At 46.2% G+C, this 25,117-nt stretch overlaps 6 protein-coding genes across 6 annotated transcripts; 5 read left to right on the forward strand and 1 right to left on the reverse strand.

Moving 5' to 3' along the window:
* Positions 1-854: 854 nt before the first annotated feature.
* Positions 855-1,994, forward strand: P153DRAFT_339795 (ClpP/crotonase; the record flags this gene model as incomplete). Its single annotated transcript, XM_033665842.1, has 6 exons — positions 855-1,093; positions 1,149-1,279; positions 1,340-1,369; positions 1,422-1,538; positions 1,629-1,809; positions 1,861-1,994. The coding sequence occupies exons 1-6, from the start codon at positions 898-900 to the stop codon at positions 1,992-1,994; spliced, it is 789 nt and encodes a 262-aa protein (XP_033524556.1). The 5' UTR covers positions 855-897.
* Positions 1,995-3,727: 1,733 nt separating this feature from the next.
* On the forward strand, positions 3,728-3,955 carry P153DRAFT_256119 (uncharacterized protein; the record flags this gene model as incomplete). Its single annotated transcript, XM_033662776.1, has 2 exons — positions 3,728-3,795; positions 3,832-3,955. Coding segments are annotated over 2 exons (192 nt in total), but the record flags the coding sequence as incomplete, so codon positions are not given.
* Positions 3,956-4,318: 363 nt separating this feature from the next.
* P153DRAFT_431204 (MFS general substrate transporter) lies at positions 4,319-5,897 on the reverse strand (the record flags this gene model as incomplete). The annotated part of the gene is made up of 4 exons (XM_033672882.1): positions 5,767-5,897; positions 5,389-5,719; positions 4,956-5,333; positions 4,319-4,904 (listed from the first exon to the last, which is right to left on the reverse strand). The coding sequence occupies exons 1-4, from the start codon at positions 5,837-5,839 to the stop codon at positions 4,319-4,321; spliced, it is 1,368 nt and encodes a 455-aa protein (XP_033524558.1). The 5' UTR covers positions 5,840-5,897.
* Positions 5,898-7,671: 1,774 nt separating this feature from the next.
* On the forward strand, positions 7,672-8,811 carry P153DRAFT_290108 (acetyl-CoA synthetase-like protein; the record flags this gene model as incomplete). The annotated part of the gene is made up of 1 exon (XM_033663693.1): positions 7,672-8,811. A coding segment is annotated over one exon (1,140 nt), but the record flags the coding sequence as incomplete, so codon positions are not given.
* A 474-nt stretch (positions 8,812-9,285) lies between these two features.
* P153DRAFT_422866 (acetyl-CoA synthetase-like protein) lies at positions 9,286-12,283 on the forward strand (the record flags this gene model as incomplete). The annotated part of the gene is made up of 2 exons (XM_033672394.1): positions 9,286-11,766; positions 12,263-12,283. The coding sequence occupies 2 exons, from the start codon at positions 9,286-9,288 to the stop codon at positions 12,281-12,283; spliced, it is 2,502 nt and encodes an 833-aa protein (XP_033524560.1).
* A 6,022-nt stretch (positions 12,284-18,305) lies between these two features.
* Positions 18,306-20,900, forward strand: P153DRAFT_339803 (ankyrin). The gene is made up of 2 exons (XM_033665843.1): positions 18,306-18,975; positions 19,033-20,900. The coding sequence occupies exons 1-2, from the start codon at positions 18,548-18,550 to the stop codon at positions 20,507-20,509; spliced, it is 1,905 nt and encodes a 634-aa protein (XP_033524561.1). The 5' UTR covers positions 18,306-18,547; the 3' UTR covers positions 20,510-20,900.
* The last annotated feature ends 4,217 nt before the right edge of the window (positions 20,901-25,117 follow it).

The following is a 25,117-nucleotide window of genomic DNA, read 5'->3' on the forward strand; positions in this document are numbered from 1 at the left end:
CTTGCATCTAAGCTACTACCAAAAAAGCTTGATTGTGTAATCACGTTGCAGTAGTCATAGGTATCTAACAACTGCTACTGAGATCTATCAAGAAGTCCGATTGCACCTGGTTTGCCAGTGGTGTAGTGTTCATGTAGCGACCACCCCATACACAGCAGCTCAAAAACTTACACTGCGAGTAAAGATTCGACAAAGAGGTCACAGTGCATGAAATCACAATCGTCTTCACTGTAGTAAAGGTGATCTGACCTGTCAGTTTGACATGGGTAATGCATTGCGGACGGGCGTTCCACCTGCATAGTTACGAGTGATCGCCGCAACATGCGCAGGGTTGTCTGTGGGCGCGGATCCGTCCTTTCTAGGGACATTGATAGGCTCGTTTTACTAGACGTGTCCGGCACATGCAATGGATCAGAAGTAAATGCGTTGGCTGAGATCAATAATCACATGCGGAGCTGATTAGAAAACTACCGTAAGTAGAAGGTATAAAATATTAGTCATTTAGTGTCCGTCTTGCGGCAGCTATGCCGATTCAGAAGGTGAACAAGAAGAGATAACGCATGGAAGTTTTCGAAGCGTTGCAGTGAGATGGCGTAAGCGGGTAGCCAAGCTGCAGGACCGGGAATCCTTTGATCCCCAATCTGCATACGAACGTACTTGCATCTCTAGCTTGAAATAGGTTGGCCAAAATGACGCCGCTAGTGCTCGGATGATGTGCCGCGCATAAAGATGATAAGAGTCGCCAATTCTGAGGAAGCTGTTCCATCACTTATCTTACACGACATCTGGTTTTGACCGATATTTCACTTCAAAAAAAACCTAGAAGCAGGAGAGGAATTGGCTGGTCTGTCCTTCAAGATCAAGGCCTCCAGCACATTCTTGGCCATCAGCCTTGAGATGATTCCACCATCAAATCTCATCGTGTCTCTCAAGGGCACCGGCGTAGCAACGGTGGAGCTGAACCGCCCGCTCAAAAGGAATGCCTTGTCGCAGGATCTGATAGATGAACTCACAAAAGCTCTTCGCCAACTCGATCGAAGTCCAACAGTGCGCGCTGTTATTCTGACCAGTTCCGGAGTGGCTCCCTTCTGTGGTAAGTCCGTTCAATTGGGGGTTGATCTATCTCTTGGGTTGACACATGACTGCAGCTGGGGCCGATCTGAAAGAACTGGCCGAGGTGACAACGGCGGTAGCATATCGCATGAGCTGGTTGAAGAGTCTCGACGATGCTCTCACTGGCTTCCAGAAACCCATTATCGCAGCAGTGCAGGGATATGCGGTAAGTAGTGTGTCGGATAAAAGGATAATGACCAAGCGGGGCTGATGACAGTCCCACAAGTTTGGCGGAGGATTCGAGCTTGCGTTGATGGTGGGTGACATCTCTTGTATTGATCTGCGCTCGAAAAGTTGACAGGCCGCAGTGTGATATGATCGTTGCTTCGGAAGACGCCCAGTTTGGCTTTCCAGAGATCAAATTAGGTACCATTCCTGGAATTGGTGGCACTCAGCGTTTGACCAAGACAATTGGGAAGCAAAAGGTCCGTACCATGATCCATCCCTTCCGCTCTCGCGTCTCGGAGATGGTACTCAAACTCCACGTATGTAACGTTAAATACTCACCTGAACAGGCAATGCAGCTGATCTTGACTGGGACTCCAACAACAGCGGGTGAGATGGAACGTCTTGGCGTAGTGAGTTGTATTGCTCCAGTGGGGCACCGTGTCCTGGACAGGGCTATGGTGGTGGCACAGACCATCGCGTCTTTCTCGAGCCCTGCAATTGCACTAGCCAAACAGGCAGTAAAAGCGGGTGAGTTGCCCCTACACTACAAGTTGGAATGCCGAACTCATGTCATTGAAGCCGAGACGACGACGCTCAGAGCAGGCTTAGAGCTTGAACGAGCGTTGTATTACAGTAGCTTCTCTCTTGCCGACTGTCAGGAGGGCATCGCGGCATTCTTGGAAAAACGACCTGTTGAGTTTCGGCATCAATAATTACTAGTGACGCTACAAGTTTGAGCAGTGACGTACTCATTGTATGGACTCAATTTGATTCGGTATCACATCTGCGATTTTTGTTTGTTGGAAACAAGAGTGCCGCAAAAGCGAAGGTTGCCAACGGGTAAAGACCCAAAACAAGCCTGGCAGCGATCCCAACGTGCTAGACTGCACATGTAGTTTCCTATTCTGGACAACTTTAGGATTAGATATATTGCCCTGCATATTTTGTTGTCACTATTTCCAGCGGATACTCCCGCGCCTAGAGAAACTGGAGATAGTGCAATATCGATGATTGGTGCTCGTTATCTCAGCAACCGCTACTAGACGTGCCTCTGTTTCCAATTCTTGTTGGAAGACGTTTGTCAGCCATACCGAGTTTTTTTGTGCGATGGATTCCCAACAACGATTAGCCGATGTACGCGTGCCAGGGATAAAGCTTGGCCTGGAAGGCGTGGCTGCATGTGGCCTCGACGCCAGCGAATCAGGGGGAGCCTTTCCATAAGTGCGGCATGACAATTAGGCAAGTATTCAACAATAAATATTTTGTTGTTTCTTGCGTACATGTTTCTGTATGTAGCCAATGTAGTTAACATAGTCCACGTAACGGTTCGGAGGGTGCCGGCCGACATGTACTTACCAATAACGACATGGCTTGTGCCTCCCCTGATACGTCGTCTCAAACTAATCCATGGTATAGCCGTACCCAGTAAATGGTCTCATCCCTGAGATCCTAAATCACGTGCCAGGGCTGCTGACCGCCAACATTCTCTCGCCTTGAGGAGCATATCTGCACATCTAAAGGTCCAAGAGTACTCTGAGTTGCCTAGGATGTGTAAATAACGACCTGTTTGTAGCCTTCACACAATTCCAAGATAGTGGTGAACTAGATAGTTCTTAAGAAGCGGTTCTGATCAGGCCACACTTTTTAGTTGAAACGAAGTGATGTCACCTATTCCTATAGTTGTGAGTTGAGCCAATATGGATCGCAAGTTCGCTGGCAAAGATAGTATCTGAGTTGCTGTTAAAAGGTTTGTGCAAGCCTAAGCGACATGTGTTAAACTTTCATCGTTTATCAAAAAAAGGGGAACCGACGTTTCTGGGATCATCTTGGATAGCAGTTGTGTCAAATGATAGAATGACCGTCTATCACGCTTTGGGCAGGCGAAGAAGCTTGAGATTCTTTTCTCCGCGCTCTATTCACGGATTACTGGCTGCTCTACCTGTATTTACTAATACGGCAGAGGTTTACTGATAAATCACCTGAATCTATTACATTCAATTCTATTCTTTTCCGCAAGTTGTTCCTTCAAAACATTCATGTCGTAGAAGCTGCATGACTTGGATCAGATCGTGGGATTTCATAAACATCTGCTGTATGTCATACATACTTACTCTCTTGATGGCCATGTCTTATAGAAATCTTCCGTCATTGCGCACGGAAACCGCAATATACATACAACTAAAAACCACATCATAGTTCACATCAAAAAATTTGCGCCCCTTTGCTTTATCTTACCCGACTATCGCTCTCGGCCATGTTGTCCATGAACTCCAGTAAGGCCCGAGGCATTTGTCGACTACCCCAACGAGGCATTCGTCGACCACCCCAACAATGCTCTTGCCACATTCATCTGTCCACTGATATCCATCTGACCGCTGAAGTAAAACACCAAAGTAAGCGAAGAGAATCTCAAGACGAGATTGTGGTAATTACAAGCGACGCATATCAACGCTGGCCAAACGATACCATTCCAGCGGGCGTGCATCAATTTTGGCTGCCGTCTTTGACGGAAAAGTAACTGACTTGGCAGGATTAGGTTCTTTCGAAGAGAACATCCACTGTTTTCTTCGTCAATGCTCACCGGGATTCCTTGGTCGGTGCCCTTCCTCACTCAATGCCCGAGGGCTCGCCGTCCAGGTACAAGGATATCGCTGTAATAGAGTTTCACAACCGAATGACCGACGTCTTGGTCAGGAAGGTTCTCGCATCCCCAATTACTAGTATGTGAGGTCAACGAACTGGAAACAAGATAATACTACGAATAGAGATCTAGAACACTTTGAGACAGAAATTTGTTACCGAAATCTGTGTAGTGTTGATGTAACTCTACTATAGTTTTCATTAGATGTTGCGTTGTGAAAAGACTTATACCCGCAAGGGGGGTCGGCTGCTTTTACCATGTGAACATAGGTAAGGTCTTAGTGAAACGAAATGCCCTTATTTAGATAATGCAATTGCATGGTCCTTCACCCATAAGTACGAAATAGTGGATGTCTTTGAATCGCTATTGATAATGCTGAACCAGCACAACCATGGCTTATGGCCTTTTTGTCTCGGTATGCGCGAATCTGTGCATGTGCGCCAACTTAATCGAAGCCAAGCATCCACAGCCAGCCAAAGTTATGAACACCACTTCTAGTCCAGAGTAACCGAATCTTTGTTCAACACCAGCAAGCAACAATGGGACGAGAGCTGTACTCAGATTTAGGAAGCACGTCGCTGTCCCTAAACCCACTGCCATCAGATTATCAGGCTGCCCATCACTACTCGTGTCCAACAACATCGAACCATGAGACTCACTCAAGGTCTCATTACTCAAGATGTCATGTTCCTGAGATTCTAAAAGCCCTACCCTGCTCTCAGAGCGCTGTGCAGGCTGCGAAGGGCCAGCATCGAGAATACTGCGAGCCAAGCCAGCCCAAAATGCTGTGCCATAAAGAGCATATGCGGTTCCCAGCATTGCAAGGGGTAAAATAGCGCCAGCAGAACGTATATAAAAAGCAAGATGCGCTGATGTCATGAGTACGTTTGAGATGAGGAGCGCGAATGGTATTCTGAACCAGGGCATTTCAAGCACAATACCAAAGGGCGGAACGAGGACAGCTGCGAGTGTGTAGGTAATACTGTATGCATGTAGTCAGCAAGAAGACCTTATAACGAGTGATGCAACGAACCTGAGGGCCCTTCCGGCTGCTGGTTGATCATTGTTGAAAAAGCGGGCTGCAAGAAAACGCTGCGCAGAGTTGGTGAACGTGCCAATGCCACCGTATCCTACGGCACATATAAGGATCAACTGCCAGTACACAGGTGAGAAGCGCCAAATGGAGGCGATATCGAATGAGCGACTTGCGTTGTTCGCAGGTGCGGGCAGACCGGGCAGAAGGTATGCGCTGCATAAACAGGTCAAACTCATAGCGAAAAGCGACATAGTCCATGTAGCTGAGGCTACGCCGTTACGCGCGACAAGTAAAGGTGTCATGATTGAGTTAGATACACTTCCCATCCGAGCCACACCAAGGACCAGGGAAAGCGCAAGCGTTAGTTTTTTGTCACTGTTATGATAAATCATCAGTAAATAGTAATATCGAGGAAACAATATGTGCGTACGAGAATAAACGTGCTGCAATAATGTTGGCCAGGACGCCTAGGACTTCCATTCCGAGGCCAAAGACGACACGACCTAGCATTATTATCCAGATCTGTCGCAGTTCTACGCCAAGTGCGAACGTCAATTGCCCCAAGGCAACGCAACCAACCGTGACTTTCATAGCTCGTTTTTCGCCGTATCGCTGTATCATGAATCCCGAGAAGAACGGAAGCACGGTGTTGGGCGCAGCGAAGACGGTGTACATAGCAGATAAAAAGTACGTATATTGAGAGTCAGTGAGGGAGAGGTGCGCTTGAAGCGGTTTCGATAATGTGCCGGGCATCCCGTACACTGATCGTATCAACATAAGCTCCAAGAGTAACCATCAGACGGCTCACCACAGTACACCCCCCACATCATGATACACACTGCAACGAGACCGCGTACATGCGGAGGCACAGCTGGTGCCATTTTCGCTGTACGAAAAAGTAGTATGCTGTTGGGAAGGAGCGCAGAGGCGGAAAAAACTCTTCTGCACGTCTTGAATAGGCAGCTCAAAGCATGGAGGAAAGCAGAGAAAGGAGGTTGGTAGTGCACTGACACGTGCGACATATGATAGGTCCATCTAGTAACAACTAGATCTTAGAGGATCACGTTATCAGTAACCAATCCCGTGTCATACCGTAGAGATCTGTATCCTTGGCGCTAGATCAGCAATTGGCGTCAAGATCAACAACGCTAGAGACCGGCTTTATTGTCGTCAACGCGAAAGCGAAAACCGCCCAGCTCCAAATGTCGGACATCATTTCTAGTCGCATCAACACAAAAGCCCGTGTCTTATTGTCTAATTCCTGGCATCGCTGATTTTCTCAACATTCACTGTCTCTCTGTTTCCTACTTTTCGCGTTGACGCTAGAGAAAAAGTAGACACGCTTAAATACTGAGCTTGGCTAGTGCAAGTCGACAGGCGAGCCAGAACCATACGAGAGACTTTCCCATGATCCAGTGGAATAAACCCGCAGATTTTTGCGTAGTTGTTGGCTAGCTGATACGCGTCAGCAAGTCAGTGTTGTGCCCCGCATTAGAGTCTTTTTGGTGTAGAGGTTTAATTGTGTGTAGGCCGAAATCTGCAGGTCTAATCCACCGCATCATGGGAAACTGTGGTGCCCAGCATACAACTAAGCAGTGTACAGTGGGGGCAGTAGTAGCCAACAGTGAAATTACAGCGGGAGCAGGAGCGTGTTCTTCGACTGGCTGCAAGGCCTGTACTGGCAGTATTCGCAATCCTGTAAGCCACTACACTACAGACTCCACTACTGCTTATGATGTGCTAATACGTAGCCGTACAGGTAGCTTGGTACCGTATAAGTATGAACAATCCGCGGATAGCTGAACAGACGTCGTGACGGAGCGAAAACATTAGTGATTGGGTGCACAAAGTGGCGCAGAGTGGCCGTGCCCATTCCACCACTTGTACAAAAGAGCTCGCTTTTAGTGACCGGACGGAGCTCGCCAAATTATGGTCAAAGCGTGTGGTCACTAAAAACGAGCTCCTTAGTATGTCGACTCGATTCGCTACGAGCCGTCTAGCTGACAGCGGACTGTGCAAACTTATTTAATATACCACCTACGTAATTAAGCTTCCATGCATCAGTAGTGTTGAAAAAGTGACAGAATAAAATCTCGAACGGACATGTTTGTCTTTAACTCAGCGTTACCTGCTTCACTACTCACAGTACCATGACTGCCATTGCGAGTGGCAGATCACGTCAAAACAACATGACTTGCCCATTCCCATCCTTGACCAGAGGGTCGCCCCATCCAACAACTGAAAAGACCGAGTCCGTCACTCTTGAAAATCATGGGGGCCTCAGAATTCGTCAGTTTTGCGATGCGAATAACATCAGTCTGCCTCACCTTCTCCAAGTCACATGGAGCATAGTCCTTGGTGCATATCTTGGAGATAACCAAGTAGCTTTTGGCTACGCAACCACAGCCCAAGGGGATCCCAGCGCTCTTGACACTTCAGTGTGCCGTGTCAATTTGGACTCCAACACTTCCCTTATAGACCTGCTCCAAGGTTTAGTAAAAGATCCTCCCTACCAAGAGCGAATGAAAGAAGCCCTTGGAACAGACTTCGATACAGTCATTGCCAACCATCAAGTGTCCTGGTTGTCAGCTCATCACCGAGCACAATTGACACCCAGTTTTGAAAATGTCAAGGCGAGTGAAAGCGGAAACTGACACGTAAATAAATTCCGCTAACGCGCCTACAGATTGTCATTCATGTCTCCGTTGGAGACATGCTCAATGTCGTCTTGAACTATTCGACTTCTGTTCTCAATACAGATTATGCATCCAGAGTTGCTGAAACGTTCCAGCATGTACTTTTTACCATGGTGCAGAATCCACTGAAAACCTACCGGGAACTGGATATCTGCAGCCCGCGGGACAAAACACAACTAGCCATTTGGAACAAAACTCCACCAAAGTTTTCGCCACTGTGTATACATGCTGTAATTCAAGAGCAATGCAGGAAGCGAGGTACCAGCATAGCAGTCAGTGCGTGGGACGGGGATATGACCTACGCCGAGCTTGACGAGCATTCCTCGCGGGTGGCAGCGCATCTTCAGCAGCTAGGCGTAGGTCCGGAAGTATATGTACCGCTATGCTTCGAAAAGTCGAAGCTGGCTATTGTCGCTCTTCTTGGAGTTATCAAGGCTGGCGGAGCATATGTTTTTCTAGACCCTTCCTATCCGGTATCTCGAATGCGGAGCATCTGTGATGATCTCCATGCAAATTTTCTCGTCACTTCAGCGAGAACCAACTCCGTTGGGAAAAATTTGGGCATGAAGGTTGTCTGTCTCAAGGACGACTGTGCTATTGATGGCGATACTTCATCTTCAAGGCCCTATATTGAGTCCCAATCTCAACCATACAACGCTCTGTATGGAGTGTTCACTTCTGGATCGAGTGGGAAGCCAAAGGGTGTGACGATGGAACATGGTGCCTTTTACGCAGCTGCCATGGCCAACGGCCCTGCATTACACCTGGATGAACAGTCACGAGTGCTACAATTTGCTAATTTCATCTACGATGTCGGCAACCGCGATGTACTCATGACACTCATGTTTGGGGGTTGTATTTGTATACCCTCGGACCAGGAGCGGTTGACTGACCTCGAAAACTTCATGAATCGGTATCGCGTAAATTGGGCAAGTTTGACTCCGACATCAGTGTCTCTTCTCGATGCGACAAAGGTTCAGACTCTTCGTCATCTGCTAATGGGCGGGGAGGCCTTGACTGCCGATGTTACGACTACATGGGCGAGGCGCGTCGAATTGATGAACGCGTATGGCCCATGCGAATGCGCGGCTATCAGCTCACTGCGAAATGTAACAAGCTCTGACTCGGATCCTGCGAATATAGGTCACGGCGTTGGGACAGTTTTGTGGATCGTAGATGCGGAGAATAACGAGAGACTAATACCAATGGGAGGAACTGGTGAGGTAGTGATTGAGAGTGCCAGTGTCGGACGCGGATATCTCAACCGTGGAAAGGGAGCAACTGTGCCATTTTGCCAATCGGCGAATTGGCTCAGTGAAGTCCGGCCAGGACCTCACAACCGCTTATACAAAACGGGCGACCTTGCTCGGCAGAATCCAGACAGAACCATCACATATCTGGGACGGAAAGACTCCCAGGTCAAAATACGAGGCCAACGAGTGGAGTTGGGCGAAGTACAATACCACCTGCGGCAGATATTGGGCAACACAACACGGGTTGTTGCGGAAACAATCACTCCTCAGGGTAGCAGCGACCCTCAACTGGTTGCTTTTGCAACACTCGACGCTGAAATTCTACGAACCCGTAGGCAAGAGGTTCAGGAGAGACTAGCCGAGCAACTCCCCACGTACATGTTGCCGGGGTCATTGATCCCGATCGAACAGATCCCGGTAACGAGGACTGGAAAAATCGACCGCCTTCAGCTGAAGCGAATCGGCGCATCCATGACCCTCACGCAGCTAGCTGCGCTGCAGACACGGTCACAGGAGGCCCGGACCGCCCCTTCAACTGACATGGAACGTCAGCTCCAATTACTCTGGGCGAAGGTTCTTCAGATAGATGCCGCAAGCATCGCGACTACAGATTCCTTCTTCCAACTAGGAGGGAACTCGATCCATGCGATGCGTTTGGTAAGTGCGGCTCGTGATCGCGGATTGATCCTTAACGTCGCAGATGTGTTTCGTTCGACACGGTTAGGCCAGCTTGCACGACTAGTTCACATAGCTGCAGTCGATGTTAGTGACGAATCCGCCTCCGTTCAACCATTCGTCCTCCTACATGCGGCTTCCATCAAAGTAGCGGAGATACGTGCTCGGGCTGCAGTTCGCTGCAACCTCGACAACGCAGAGTTAATCGAGGACGCTCTGCCGTGTACGCCACTACAAGAGGGCCTTTTGGCCATGACCATCAAACGACCAGGGGATTATGTGAACCAGAATGTATTCAAGCTCAGCGGGAATATCGACGTCCCTCGTCTCAAGCATGCCTGGAGCAAGGTTGTGCAGATGACACCAATTCTCCGCACTCGCATTATCGATCTATCTCCAATGGGAATAGTGCAAGTCGTGATCGCTAACGATTTCATCTGGCGGGTTAGCAGTGGGAATATCCAGGAGTATCTTTCCCGCGATCGACAGGAGCACATGCAGTTGGGAACACCGTTGATGAGATTAGGCCTCTTGCATGACAATGACCGAGGATGCACGTATTTGATCTGGAGTGTACATCATGCCCTATACGACGGGTGGTGCAAGCCACAAATTCTGGAGCAAGTGCAGAAGGTCTACCGCGGGGATGTCACTGAACCACTGGCCCCATTCCGAGACTTTGTAGCGTACCTGACACAAAGGCGGCAGGAAGCTGATGAGTTCTGGAAAACTCAGTTCCAGGACTTGGAATTGGCGGCCTTTCCCCCGCTACCATCGCCGGCATACCAACCTCGAGCAGATCACACAATTGAACATCACATCTCGGCATTGCAATGGCCTCGCAATCACGATATCACTGCATCTACCCTTGTACGAGCCTCCTGGGCTATCCTCGCTTCCATCTACACCAACTCTCCGGACGTAGTCTTTGGGGTGACCGTCAGCGGGCGGCAAGCGCCTATCTTCGGGGCTGACAGGATCGGGGGGCCTACCATTGCGACGATTCCCCTGCCAGTCAAGGTGAGAAGAGACATGAATGTTGTTGAGTTTCTACGACAAGTGCAAGAACAGTCAGTGAAGATGATCCCGTTCGAACAGACGGGCCTGCAGCGCATCTCCCAAATCAGCGAGTCGAGCTTCTTTCAGACGTTACTCGTCATCCAGCCTGCTGAAGCGGACGATGCTATGCGTCACGCCACAGACATGTATCAGAGCAATGATTCCGATACTGAGGACAAATCTGACGTGCTGAACGTTTTCAACTCGTATGCCGTCATGCTTGAGTGTGTCTTGGAACCCACCGGTCTCAAAATACGCTTGAACACTGATTCTCACATTGTCAGCGCGCGCCAGGCGCGGCGCATAGTTGAGCAGTTTGAGCAGTTGCTGCGGCAGTTGTGCGATGCGCAAGATGTCCAGGTCACGATGGAGGAAATTGGAGCTATCAATGAGCGGGATCTGAGGCAGATATGGGACTGGAATGCCACCATACCACCGGCAGTCGAGATCTGTGTGCACGATGTCATTGCCGAAAGAGTGCTGCAGCATCCGGAGAAGCAAGCTGTGTGTGCTTGGGACGGTGACTTGAGCTACCGCGAGTTGGACGATCTGTCAACAACCCTTGCACACCAGTTGGTGGCAGACGGCGTTGGGGAAGGGTCGGTGGTGCCGCTCTGCTTCGAAAAGTCCAAGTGGATGCCTGTTGCCATGTTAGGAGTCATGAAAGCCGGCGGAGCCTCTGTGGCCATGGACGTAACGCAACCCGAGGAACGGCTGCGACTGATGGCAGGGCAAGTCAAGGCAAAGGTGATGCTTTGCTCGGCCGCGATGCAAGACTTGGCCGCTGCATGTTCAGTCCCTCTGTGCAAGGTGGTAGACGCGGGCCAGCTGGACGCAACCAGCGTGGCGAGCAGGCCAGACCTACCCAGCGTGAATCCGGCGGGCACGCTCTGCGTTGTCTTCACATCTGGGAGCACGGGGACGCCCAAAGGTGCCATGCTTACCCACGCCAACTTCAGCAGCGCAGTCAAGCACCAACAGCAGGAGCTGGGATACGCGCCAGCAGAAGGTCGCATCTTCGACTTTTCCTCGTATGCCTTCGATGCGGCATGGTCCAACTTTGTGCAATCGGCCGCGGCAGGTGCGTGCTTGTGCATTCCCTCGGAGGCGGAACGCAAGGATGATGTAGAAGGTGCCATGTCGCGCATGGCAGTCACCTTCGCCGACCTGACGCCGTCCGTCGCCCGTCTGCTCAATCCGGCGAAGGTGCCGACGCTGCAAACGCTGATGCTGGCGGGTGAAGCCATGCGGCCGCAGGACATTGCTATGTGGGTATCTCACGCTACGCTCATGAACATCTATGGGCCCGCTGAGTGCACCGTTTCGGCCACAGGGCGCGTCAAGGTGCAGACGGCAGACGAACTGGGCAACATTGGGCGCGGTATTGGACTTGCGACGTGGATCGTCGACGCCCAGCGCGGCGACCGCCTTGTGCCCATCGGCGCCGCGGGCGAGTTGTGGCTGGAGGGGCCTCTGGTCGGGAAAGGCTACCTCGGCGACGCGGCCAAGACAGCGGCGGCCTTCGTCCAGGACCCGCATTGGCTTGGAAAAGGCGCGACCGGACACGCCGGACGTCGCGGCGTCTTGTACCGCACTGGCGATATGGCGCGCTATGACGCAGACGGCACGCTACGATTGCTAGGCCGCAAAGACGACGCCCAGGTCAAGATCCGCGGGCAGCGCGTTGAGCTCGGCGAAGTCGAGGAGCATGTGCGGTTGGCTTTTGCTGAGGCACGCGATGTCGTGGCCGCTGTGGTGCAGCCGGCAGACAAGCAGGCGCCGCTGCTAACGGCGTTTGTGTGGTGCGGCGACGGCGACGGTGATGATGGCGACGACGACAGCGCCTACCGCAACGCCGGGGATGCAGCTATCATACACATAGCGGGCGATCGCTTCACGACTCGCGCGCGCGCGGCAGAGATGCACCTAGCCAGCTCGCTTCCTATCTTTATGGTGCCCGACGCGTTTGTGCGACTGAGATACCTTCCAAGGACGGCAACAGGCAAGATGGACCGGCGCCGGCTGCGTGCTGAGGTGGCCAGGTTCACACGTCTGCAGCTGGTTGCGGCCCTCTCTGACGCCTCGCCCCGGGCTAAACGCGCTCCCTCGACGGCTGTCGAGCGCTCACTGCAAGAGCTGTGGGCAGGCGTGCTGAACATAGACGCGGCCGAGATAGGCATGGACGACCAATTCTTGCGCCTCGGTGGCGACTCTATCTCGGCCATGCAGCTTTCTGCGCGGTGCCTGGCGGCTGGCCTGCGTCTGACCGTGTCGCAAATCTTCAGCAACAAAAGCCTGGCTGAGCAAGCACGAGCGGCCACCCACCTCAAGACTGCTACCCAACAGCATGCTGAGGAGCCGTGCGATACTCCGTTTGGCTTGTCGCCGATTCAGCGCCTGTTCTGTGACTTGCAGCCGCGGGGAAGCCATGGCTGCTTCACCCAGAGCCTCCTGCTCCGACTGACGAGGACCGTGTCCTTTGAAGACATTTGTCGTGCTGTGGAGATGCTCGTAGTCCGCCATTCCATGCTGCGTGCTCGATTCACCCAGACAGCCCAAGGCGACTGGGTCCAATCCGTGGCAGCAGGCACAGACAACTGCGTCCGTATAACAGACCACGAACTAACGTCCCTGCAGCAGGCCCATGATGCTATGCGTATCAGTCAGACATCCTTCGACATCGAGGCGGGCCCACTCTTTGCTGTGGATGTCATCAAGACAGCCGTTGATGGTCACTTTGTCTTCGTGGCGGCTCACCACCTTGTCGTTGATCTGGTCTCGTGGCGGATCCTTCTCGACGACCTGGAAAACGTGCTTAACAAGGGGACTTTTCCAAGTCCAAGCCCCTTCTCTTTCCAGACTTGGTGCCGTCTACAGGCTCAATATGCGCACAAACACCTGTCTCCCGAACGCTCCCTACCATTTGAAATTACGCCAGCACCGCCCGCTTACTGGGGTAAGACATTGTCTTCCAACATGTACAAGGACGTTCTAGAACGTTCCTTTACACTCAGCCAAGAATCCACGGACCAGCTTATGGGCTCTGCCAATATCCCATTAGGGACCCAGCCTGTGGAACTCTTTCAAGCCGTACTATGGCACTCTTTCGTAACCACCTTTACTGATCGTCCTGCACCCACCATTTTCAACGAGGGACACGGACGAGAATCATGGGATGATGACATTGACATATCTCGTACGGTTGGCTGGTTTACGACAATATATCCGCTTGTCATCTCTGGAAATGGTCAACAGAGTATTCTTGAGACCATCCGTCGCACCAAAGACGGTCGACGGCGCATACCAAAGAATGGCTGGGCTTATTTCAATTCTCGCTACTCCAATCCAAGGGGTAAGATTGCCTTCGAACAGTCCGGTCCGGTTGAGATCTTGTTTAACTATGAAGGTCAATATCAACAACTTGAGCGACCAGGTGCGCTATTTCAACGCGTGCATGGTCAAGGAGACAGTTCTGCAGAAGCGGCGCAAGACACTCAACGTTGGGTATTGATTGAAGTGTCAGCATCTTTCGTCAACGGCCGTCTTCAGTTCACCTTCTTGTACAATCAACAGATGGAACGCCAAGATTCTCTCCTCAAGTGGATCGCCAATCTTGAAGATTGCCTCCGACAAACAGCAGAGCAGTTGACATGCGTCAAACCCAGACACACGCTTGTCGACTTTCCCTTGCTTCCATTCAGCTATGGAAGCCTCGATCAATTCCTCGACGTAACGTTGGCAGACCTTGAACTTTCCCCCAGTGAGGTTGAGGACGCATACCCTTGTTTGCCAATCCAGAATTACATGTTGGATAGCAACTCTAGAGACAGCAGAGTTTACGTAACCCAGTTGATTGGTAAACTAACGCTTCACGAAAAACCTGGACCTGGATTCATTGACATCAAGAAGTTGATGAAATCTTGGCAGAAATTGGTTTGTCGCCATACCTCACTACGGACTGTTTTTGTGTCCGGTCCAACCGACAAAGACCTGATCCAGGTTGTTGTAAGAGAAGCGATTGCGGATGTTGTGCTTATCGAGCAACCGACCAAGGACATACTCGAAACTTTCAAGGCGCTCCCGCGTCTCGACAACCAAGGAAAGAACCTCCCGCATCGCCTTCACGTCCTTCCGTTGCCATCTGGGGAAGTAATGATAAGGCTCGATGTCAGTCACGCCATCATGGACGCCATCTCATTTTCCACTCTCCTCTCCGACTGGTCTCTTCTGTACGCGGATCAGCCACCAGCCGAGGAAGCTCCTCGGTATAGCGAACATGTGAAGCATGTTCTCGGCTCTGCACATGACGCAACGGAATACTGGGTCCAACGCCTTCAACATGCAACTCCTTGCCTATTTCCCGTGCTAGACTCCCCCGAAAGCGCACGTGGCGAGTTGTGTCGCGTCGGGGTAGACTGGCATGACATCACTCCTTTAAAAGCATTCTCTCAGGAGCATGGCATCACGCTCCCCACGATGTTCAAAGCAGCCTGGGTGCTGGTACTGCGAAGCTGGATCGACACTGGCATCATCACCTTTGGCTATCTCGACTCAGGCCGCCACGAGGCGAACGTCGGTACCGAAAAGATGATTGGAGCAATGCTGAACCTGCTGGTGTGCTCGGTAGAGGTCAAATCTGACACTCGCGCTATCGACTTACTAGCCGCAATCCAGGTAGACTACCTTTCTTCAATCCTATATTCCGCCGGCGCTTTGCGTGCGCTCGCCACGCTCAAGCTCACGCCACCGTCGCAACACCTTTTCAATACATTGATCAACTACCGCAGAGCACAAGCGACAAATGTGTCTGGGGAAGCGGCATTGTCGTTTGAATTTCTTCACGGAGAAGATGGAATGGAGGTAAGTCTACTTTCACTCCGGCGTATCCAGCATTGTGCTAACTCGAACCTGAACAGTCTGATTTGGTTCTCAATATAGACGACTACGGCGCTAATGGAAGGGTATATCTGGATTACTGGGACGGTCGAGTACCTCGACATGTTGTCGAGCAGGTTGCTAAAGCCCTACCGTTACTGCTATCGCAGATTCTTGGAATTCCATAGACGGAACTGAAATAGATCGGAGATCCTGTGCTCTTCCACGACAGTCTCGCCGGCGAGGCTTTCGTGGAAGGCAAGTCGCTCGCACGTGAAGGAAACGAGGGTGGGGGGACTGAGTGCCGCCTGAAGGGGGGAAGGAGCAGGTGAAGCGGCGATGACGGCGAGCGCGCGCGTTTGAGCATGGGCATGTGAAGAGAGAAGGGCGAAGCGATCGGCGGCAGTTGGAGGTGGTGCTGGTGGGGTGGCGCAGGAGCAATGCGTACTCGCTGTCGCTTTTCTTTCGGCGGACAGATCTCAGAAAGCGCAGCGCGCCGTCTTTTCCGTGCGAACCATGTGCACGTGGATGGGGGCGGAGAGGAAAAGAGGTTGGCCTGTGGCGCGGGGCACCTTCAAGGCTTCCGCGCGTACTCGGTAGGGATATCAGGTTTGGGCGGCGGCTCTGAATCGCCGCTTGCAGCGTGGACGTCGGCTAGCCACGCGTTTGCGCAGACCATGGGCGCAAACAACTATGTAGGTTGTGTAAGATTCATGCTATTCACCGGGCAAACCATCGTTAAGAATGTTCGTCATGGTCGACATGGGTGAACAGGCTCCAAACACACGTCATCGAAGCGATGTGAAGATAATGCCACCTACTCGGTAGTAAGCTTACTGGTCACAGTCAGGCCTCAACGAAATTATCTGCAGATGCACGGTCACAGTTTGTGAGGGATATCTCGATGCGTTCGAATGACCGCTGAATGACGCAGGAGTGGTGAGGATGAGTGGGAGGACTCTTCAGGCTGGTGGATGCATGGTGATATAAATAAACACGGGGAGTAGCTCGCAACAGATGTTCGTTAGCGAACGAACATTCAATTTCATGCCTAAAAAGACCTAGTTCCCTTCAGAGTGATCGACAACAAAGGCCAACGCGGATGCAGCAGGTCTGGTGATCCCGGATGCTTCAGAAGTAGCCCCTCGTGGCAGAGGAGGCTGACACTGCTAATGGTGCGGTGTAGACTTTTGAGGGGAAGAAAGTCTTGGTACTGTGTGCACTAGACAAGGTTCGCTGTTGATATAGCTTTGGTACAGAACGCAGGAAGGCCGTGCACCTCTTAGTCAATTGTTGGAGGGGGCCCCCGCTCTGCTGTCAGCACCGCGCCTCTTGATCAGGGTCTCTGAATGGCCTTTTCGGAAACCTTTACCAATCCTCGGACAGCTCCAGGTACACCCACACCCTGTTCGGGTGCTTAGTGCGAGAACCCTAGTTGCAGAACTTCTGAGTGGCCAGAAACCGTGACGCACGTCCACTTGGGGCTTCGTACAGGCTTTTGCCAGCAACAGGGCATTTTAGGGTGTTTTGCACTATTTTTCACCTGAATTCTGAATCACCACATCCTAAGATACAGTGAAACAACAACGACCGCCTAAACAAAGCTTTAGTCCACCTCAAAACCTTGCCTTGTTCTTACAAATCGTTATAGCCTGATAGCTATAGATTACATCAACATTTTCCACATTCGAAGGCACAAGGCTGAGATCCGCGGTCTCAGCCTTGTCGTCTTCGCCCCCATGGCGCTCCCAGCACGGTACGGTAGTGGTGTTATTTATAGCACACGGCACATAGTTTTAAGGATAGATTGGTTAATAGCGGCGCAACTGCGATACAAGTTAACAAGACTACGGGAGCAGCCTAGCGTCTCTTAACGGAGCCCACCCTCTAACACGGCACCACTTTACGCGCTAGAGCCTGTACAAAAGCAATGATTACAATAGCCTATAGGTAGTATCGAGCGCGAGTGAAGCTGTGACTTTGCCTGTGACTTCGGTACTTTCTGTTACTCGAGGCATGTATGTACAAAGCCACATATCCTACCGCCGCTGCACTAATACCCAGAGTAAGTAGGTTGTAGACGGTACGAATTGCGTAGTAAGTAACAAGGGTAAACGAGTAGCTACTCCAGCTTGAGAAATCAGCATTCCCGCACGCGCTGGATGGTGTTTTCCACCAGAATAGCCGAATCCAAGCGCGGGCCGAAAGCAAGCTACAATTGTTTGGCTATCGGGATCAGGTACGTTGCCGATATTGTAAGCCTTTGGGGTGCTACACACGAATTGGTTACCTAGGTACAGTAGCAATCAATGACCATCGGTTCTACAGGACAGACTAGCGGATTTCGGTGCAAAGGTTCGTTTACAGTTCACTATGCGACATATGTAGTCTTCGCTAGTATCCCGTGCTTATTTTCTGTACCAGTATCTCATTGCGAGGCTAGCTTATGTGGTAGAAGGACTCGCGCTAAGCAAATCCCTGCTGTGGCATATCGTTTCAGTGGATAGATTATAGGTCTACCGCTACATTGGGAGACTGCGTGTACACCTTCATATTCCCAGCGAAAGAGCATGGTTTACAACGTACAGTGGATATATTTTCAAGGTAGATCCTGGAGCAGCCACAGCCAAGATATTCTGCTGTTGAATCAACCTGCTTGCGTCACTGCATGTAACAAATAAGAGGTGCAGCGTTCAGCCACCCCCTCCCAGATCCACCTTGAAAATACACCCACCGTACGTTGTAACGATGTCCAAGGGCGCTAATTCGTTGAGGGCGCGGAGCAAACGCTCGAATCCAGTCCTATGCAGCGCTTGGGGGTGGGATGTACACTTTTGGGTGCACGTTTTGATGCGACCTGGTTGTGTCTACAACGTAATGCAGTATCTTCCAAGGTTGCCCCTATACTTCTTAAATTTCTATGTGATCGCACTCTATTGTAGTACCATATTTTGTCTGTATCCTTTTACGACCCGACAAGCAACCTCCCAGGCCTTTCCAAGGTTCCGTTGCTATACCCACCCACTTCACAATGGCTTTAGGGTCGTTCGTGGAGTTGATCCAAACCTGTTGCGGTATGACAGTAAACGCCTATGAGGCTGGCAAAATCGTACTCGAGCTGTTGCGAAAGAACCCCCAGATTCCTTTGGCGGCATGGAACCTGTTCAAATCATGGCAAGCATGGAATCTCAAGCTGAAGACAGCCAAGAACTGTTTCCAGGGGATACGTGATGGACTGATGACACGAGGTCCACTACTCCCCGCGGATATCCACAATAGCATAAACATGGTCTTCCTGGACTATCAATCTTGGTTGAGAGAAGCTACAGCTTTCACCCGGAGACAACAAAAGCTCAAGCCTCCGTCAATGAATGAAGATTCCATACGCGAATATGGAGCAGCCATACAACTGCAAGTCGAAAAGCTGAATGCTGTTCAAAAGGCTTTTGACTATGCTACGTAAGGCTCTATGCACTACGATAAAGATGTCGTTTACGCTAACAACCTTAACTGTAGAGCGGCTCCTGCAGAGCAGCGAATGTATTTTGCAGAAGCGACGAAACAAATTCCGTCACTATGCTATGCGTCAATCGAAAACGCATTGGAGGGGTTGAGAGAGAGCTCAGAGATATCTCTTCCTTCATCCCGGCTCCAGCATCGACCTTCGACTTCGACTTCATGGCTACCATCGCGACGCCCCCAAACCAAATACTCTCGAGAGCTCATCAAAGCTGCATGCAACAATGCGGTAGATCTCATGAAGCATTGCATAAACAACGGGGCCAACATCGACCACCAGTCTACAGCTAAAGAGTTGAAGGATGCTGGAATGGCAGCACTCCATGCAGCAACCGCAGGAGGTCATCTACTAGCGGTAAAGCTGCTTGTGGATTACAAAGCAAACATCAACATACGGATGCCTGGCGGGTACACCGCTTTGCATCTAGCCGTCAGGAGAGGCTACTCCGAAGTCGTGCGATTTCTGATCAACAAAGGCGCGGACCTTGACGCGACAGACGATGTTGGACAGACTCCTTTGACAGAATCCCCAAATGAAGCTATACAGCTCATTCTTCTCGATGCCGGAGCAAATCCCGACATTCCTGGACACGATCTGAACACTGCACTTCATTACGCTGCAAGCTTTGGCTGGGTAGAGGCCGTTCGAAGTCTCGTAAATCATCGCGCCAATATCCATGCTTGCAACATGAATGAGCAAACGCCCCTGTGGCTTGCTTGTTCAAAGCCAAAAGTTGCTGTCACCAAAGCTGATGCGATAGCTGTTATATTGCTCATCGCATCGGCCTCGCCCAATGCCATCTCAAAGATCGGAGGGACGTCCCCATTCCATGAGGCTATAAGACAGGGTCGTCGAGGACTATTGGACAAACTTATTGAGAGCGGCGCTGATACAATGTCTTCGACTGAAGATAATCAATACCCACTCCATCTGGCTGCCAGGCTTCCTGATCCGACCATACTAGAGGAATTGTGCCCGTTTTACCAGGAAATCGACCTTCTGGGTGGCCCTGAGGGAAACACCGCCTTGATTCAAGCAATTATGACTCGCCATGTCGAAAACGTCAAGGTGTTGGTGAGATACAATGCGAGCCTCACGGTAAGAACGGAGAAAGGTGAATTTCGAGGCCACTGCCCGTTACATCATGCGTTCCGTGTCGGTGTGGTGTCTCAAGCGGTCATATTGTTGAAGTTGCACCTGAGGAAACGTATCCCAATTCAACAAAACGACACAGTCTCTGGAACACTCCCCATTCACTGGGCTGCTCATCCCGATATCGTAGATTACTGGGTCAAGGCACAAGGATCTGTCCACGAAATCGATAACGACAAGAATACTCCTTTACATTGGCTGGTCCGATGGGCTAATATCAGCGTGATTAAACGACTAGTATCACACGAAGCCAACGTCAAAGCAAGAAACAAGAATGGTTGGATACCTATTGAGTTCCTGTGTTACGATAAACGTTACTAGTCGTCTACTTCCCAAAAGCAGTCTTCTGTTCACATAAACGAGGGTAGACGAGCTGTACTCCAGTTTCTAAAAAGGTACACGTAGTTTACACCCAGATGCAGGCAGTTTATTAAAGATTGGAAAAATCGTAAATTACAAGAGGATTTTACGCTCTTGTTTCCAGAGAAAGCGCTATTAACACAGGCGGCAGGGTATACTGCAGAGCTGGCAGGGACTACTATAGAACAGACTCTAAGGTATACTGCAACATAGCTACCAGGTAGGCCCTTAAGTTAGTTATGTTAATTACGTTACAAAGCAAAGAAATATTATCGCGACTAAAATACTAATTAACTAATTACTTAGTACATAGCTTATAACTATATAAACCTACTATAATAAATATTATTTCTAGATACGCTAGTAAAAAGATATAAAGTTAAGTAATATTTTCTATAGCTTTATAAAGTATAAAATATAGAAGAAAACCTATATTTTAAATAGTAAAGTAGTATTATAGTATAGTAATATCTAGTAGTATTAAGCTTAATAAGTTATTAAAGGTATATAAAAAAAAGGTATTAGGTAATTAGGCTTAGTAAAAGAATATTATAATAGAAAACTCTAATATACTATTAGAAATAGAGTAAACTAGAAATTTATTACTTATATAGCTAGATAATTAGTTATACTATTCTATTATATATTAGCTAAAGCGTAAATAAAGAGCTATAATAATTAGTATTTAATATTAAAACTAAAACTAAGTATATAAGAATTAAAGATAAAATAGTTATATTATTTTAAAATAGAGCTCTATATAGTAATTAAAATAAATAATAATATATATCTTTTATATTAAAGTTTTATATTAAATATAATTATTCTTTAACTACTATAAGTTACTAATTTCTACTATAAAAGTATATAATTAGCTATAAGTTACTTTTTCTAATATAAAAGTTTATTATTAACTACTATATATAGCTATATTTATTATTAAAGCTTATAACTTAGTATTAGTTACTAATTTTAATATTAAGTTTAATATTTACTAATAAGTCTAATTTCTAATACTAAAGATATAATAAATTAGAAATATATTTTTCTAATATTAAAGTTTTTTTTCTTCTAATAATAAAGTCTATAATTATAAATAAGCTACTATTGTAGTAGAGTAATATAGAAAGTATATCTAAAGAAGTATTAGAGTAAGATTATATAACATAGGTTATATAATCTAGGATTAGTATATAGCAGTTAAGCCTCTAATAGGAGCTTAACAGAGTATTAACTAATAATACACTTATCCTATCTAGTATTAAGCTACACGTGCCTAAAGAGGCGTTAAAGACCTCTCTTTTATATATAGTAACCTACGTAGGGAATAAAGAAGCTTTCTATTTATAGCTATTTAGGTATAATACTAAATTATTCTTATAATACATTTATCTAGAGAGTAATTAATTTTTAGTAATAATAATAGGACTTTAGTAAGTCTAAGTTAAGAATTAAGAGACTAATATAAGATAGGTATAATACTAGATTATATTTAGTACCTAAGAATTAGTACTTTAAGAACTTAACAAGGTATTAGTATACCTCTAGGAAATTTAGTAACCTTATAACTAGAGATTATACTAGACCTAGAAAACTAAGAAGTTACCCCTAAAGAAGCTATTAACACAATAGCTAGTATACTAGTTACACTTAAACAACTCTTAGAGATTATTTTACTACTATAAAACTTATATAATTAGTATATAACTTATAGTTATACTTAAGTACTCTTTAGTAACAAGAATTAGCTAAGAAATAATTAGAAGAAAGGAATTAAGAGTAGCAAGTGCTGCTAAGTATAGATAAAAAGAAAAAGAATAAATAAGGCAAGAAGCTTACTAATAAAGAATAGATATATAATAGTAATAATAACTTTTCTTATAATCTTTTCTACTATAAAGACCTTTTAGAGATCTTTACTTCTTCTTTCTATAGCAGTTAAGATAGTTCTTACTACTTACTTATTACTTATCTTTATAATTCTTATTTATACCTTTTTTATTTTTAAGATAACTAATAATCTCTTACTAATAGGTTATACCCTAAATACTAACTCTTCTACTAAGTATTTATTATTTAATATAGGTTAATTATTAGCTCTCCTAACGTAAGCCTAGAGAGAGAAACCTAGAAATAACTTAAGTAATAACAAAACTCCTAGCCTATTTAAAGGTAAGGTAAAACTTCTAAAGCCTAATACTAAATTAATAAACCTAACTGCCCTATTTCTAGTAAATATAGCTTAAATAATAGTAACGCTTATTTAGAACTAATTAAAGCTTAGCTAGGTACCTTTCTCTGCTAAGTATATACTAAGTTTTAATAGTACTAAAGTTACTATTTTTATTAAGTAATATAAGAAAGTTACTCTATATTACAGCTTCTTAGAGATTAATAAGATCTAATAAGTAATTACCTACTACTAGTAAAGGTAGAAGAATATTATTTATTACTCTAAAGAATACTAAACAGCTCTTAAAGGTAAAGACTAAGATATACTAAAAGAAGCTCTCTAACGCAAATTTAGGAGTAATAATAGCACTTAATAGAAGAAATAAATTAAGTTCTTTAAATAGTAGCTCTATAAATATTAGTTAAGGAAGAATCTTAATATCTAATAATACCTTAAGGAGTTTAAAATTAGATTAGAGTAATATATCTCTATAGGCACTGTTAAAAGTAAGAAAAAGGGCTTCTACCTTATTAAAGGGCTTCTTCTTAACTATGCTACTAGAGTCCTAAGTAAGTTTAGTCTATCTATAATACGCTATTAGAAGTTTAAGTTTAGCTAGATTAGTAAATTCCTTAGCTACTAAGTAAATATTAAGAAAGAAGTATACCTACTAAACCTTAATAAGGCTATAAAAAAGTTTAGCCTAACCTAAGAATTCTAATTCTATATCTCTAAGACCTATTTAGACTACTAGCTATTAGATATTATTAGAATAACTTAGTCTTAATTAGCTCCTCTAACAACCTATTAAGTTCTCTAAATAACTATTAGTAAGAAACCCTAGTAATTACCTCTAGGAGTTCTAGCTACCTAGTATAAAGTTAACTTATTAACTAATAAGTTATATTAACTTAAGATTAGTTAGGCTAACCTTATTTTAGTATAATAGATACTACGTAAGACTAAGCTGTTATTAAACTAAAGTATTATAACCTATATATAAACTCTATTAAATTAGAGAGTTAGTAAAGCTTAGCTATAAAGCATAGTTATACTAGGTAATAACTACTACCTAAGGAATTAGGCAGCTCTCTATAATATAATAGTAAATTAGAATACTATTCCTTTAGGATTAAGATATAATTAATAGGAAACTCTAAGTTAAGCTACTTAAAACGCTTAAATACTATTTACCTATTTTATATATAAGAAGGTTAGTTATAGAAAAGCTAACTGCCTATTAATTACCTAGTTAATTAAGAATAGCTAGTACTACTAAGATACTAACTAATAACTTATCTAGAGCACTATTTCCTCTCTCTAGGGGCGTATTATAAACCTAGGTATAAATAGTTAAATTAATCCTATCCTTTTAAACATTAAGTAGATATAGCTAAAATAGGACCTTAATCCTCTTACTATAAAGGCTAATTAGAGAAGGCTAGTAGGATTAATAGCTATTTAGAATAATTCTATAGTTACTAGTCTAAACTCTAACTAAGACTTAGGCATAATATTAGCTAAAGACTATAAAGCTTTCTAGAAAGCCTCTATAAACTTAGGTAGTAATATTTAATTATTTTAATACCTAACGTTCTACTACTTAAACGCTAAGCTTTTAGCTACTTAAATCTAATAAAAAGGACCTTTATAAAAGCCTATTAATAAGAAAGTACTAGGTACTCCTAAGGTAGTAAAGCTAGTACTAGTTACTATTACTAAACAGCCTACTAATAATTAATTAATTTAACTAAGAAGCTAGCAGCAGAAGACTTAAGCTCTGCCTACCCTAAATATAACCTTTACACTAATATTAACCCCTTAGAACTATATTAAGGATTTAAAAATAACTAATACTCTACCCTAAAGAAGAGTTAGACCTAAGAAGGCTTATTTCTCTAAATATATCCTAAGTACTACTAATAAAGTAATATATACTATTATATTAGTACCTATAGTAATGCCTATTAGAGTACTACTTAAAAATATAGTAGAAGTCTAAAAGAAAATATTCTAAAATATATATACCTAAGAAGAGTTTAAAGCTATCTAAAATAACTTTATTTAGGTAATAGAAGTAGAGTTTAATAATAAGTTAAGTATAGAAGAAGAATACTTCTAACTTACCTTTAAGTCCTACGTATCTAGTGTAAATATATAGTTAGTTCCTAACTATATTCTTATTAAAGCCTTATTAGGTAGAGTAGACTAATATTACTTAATATTAGCAGTCTATTAGAATAAGCCTAAAGTTAATAAGGTCTAATTAAGTATTAATTAAATACTAAATAATTTCTAGATTAAAGCTAATATATAATTAAAAACTTTAGCTAAAAGAGAGTATAATAAGTAAGCTAGTATTAAATATATCTACTATAACTACCTAAAGGTTCTAG

The sequence above is a fragment of the Dothidotthia symphoricarpi genome (assembly GCF_010015815.1).
Source record: "Dothidotthia symphoricarpi CBS 119687 unplaced genomic scaffold P153scaffold_9, whole genome shotgun sequence".
Taxonomy (NCBI): domain Eukaryota; kingdom Fungi; phylum Ascomycota; class Dothideomycetes; order Pleosporales; family Dothidotthiaceae; genus Dothidotthia; species Dothidotthia symphoricarpi.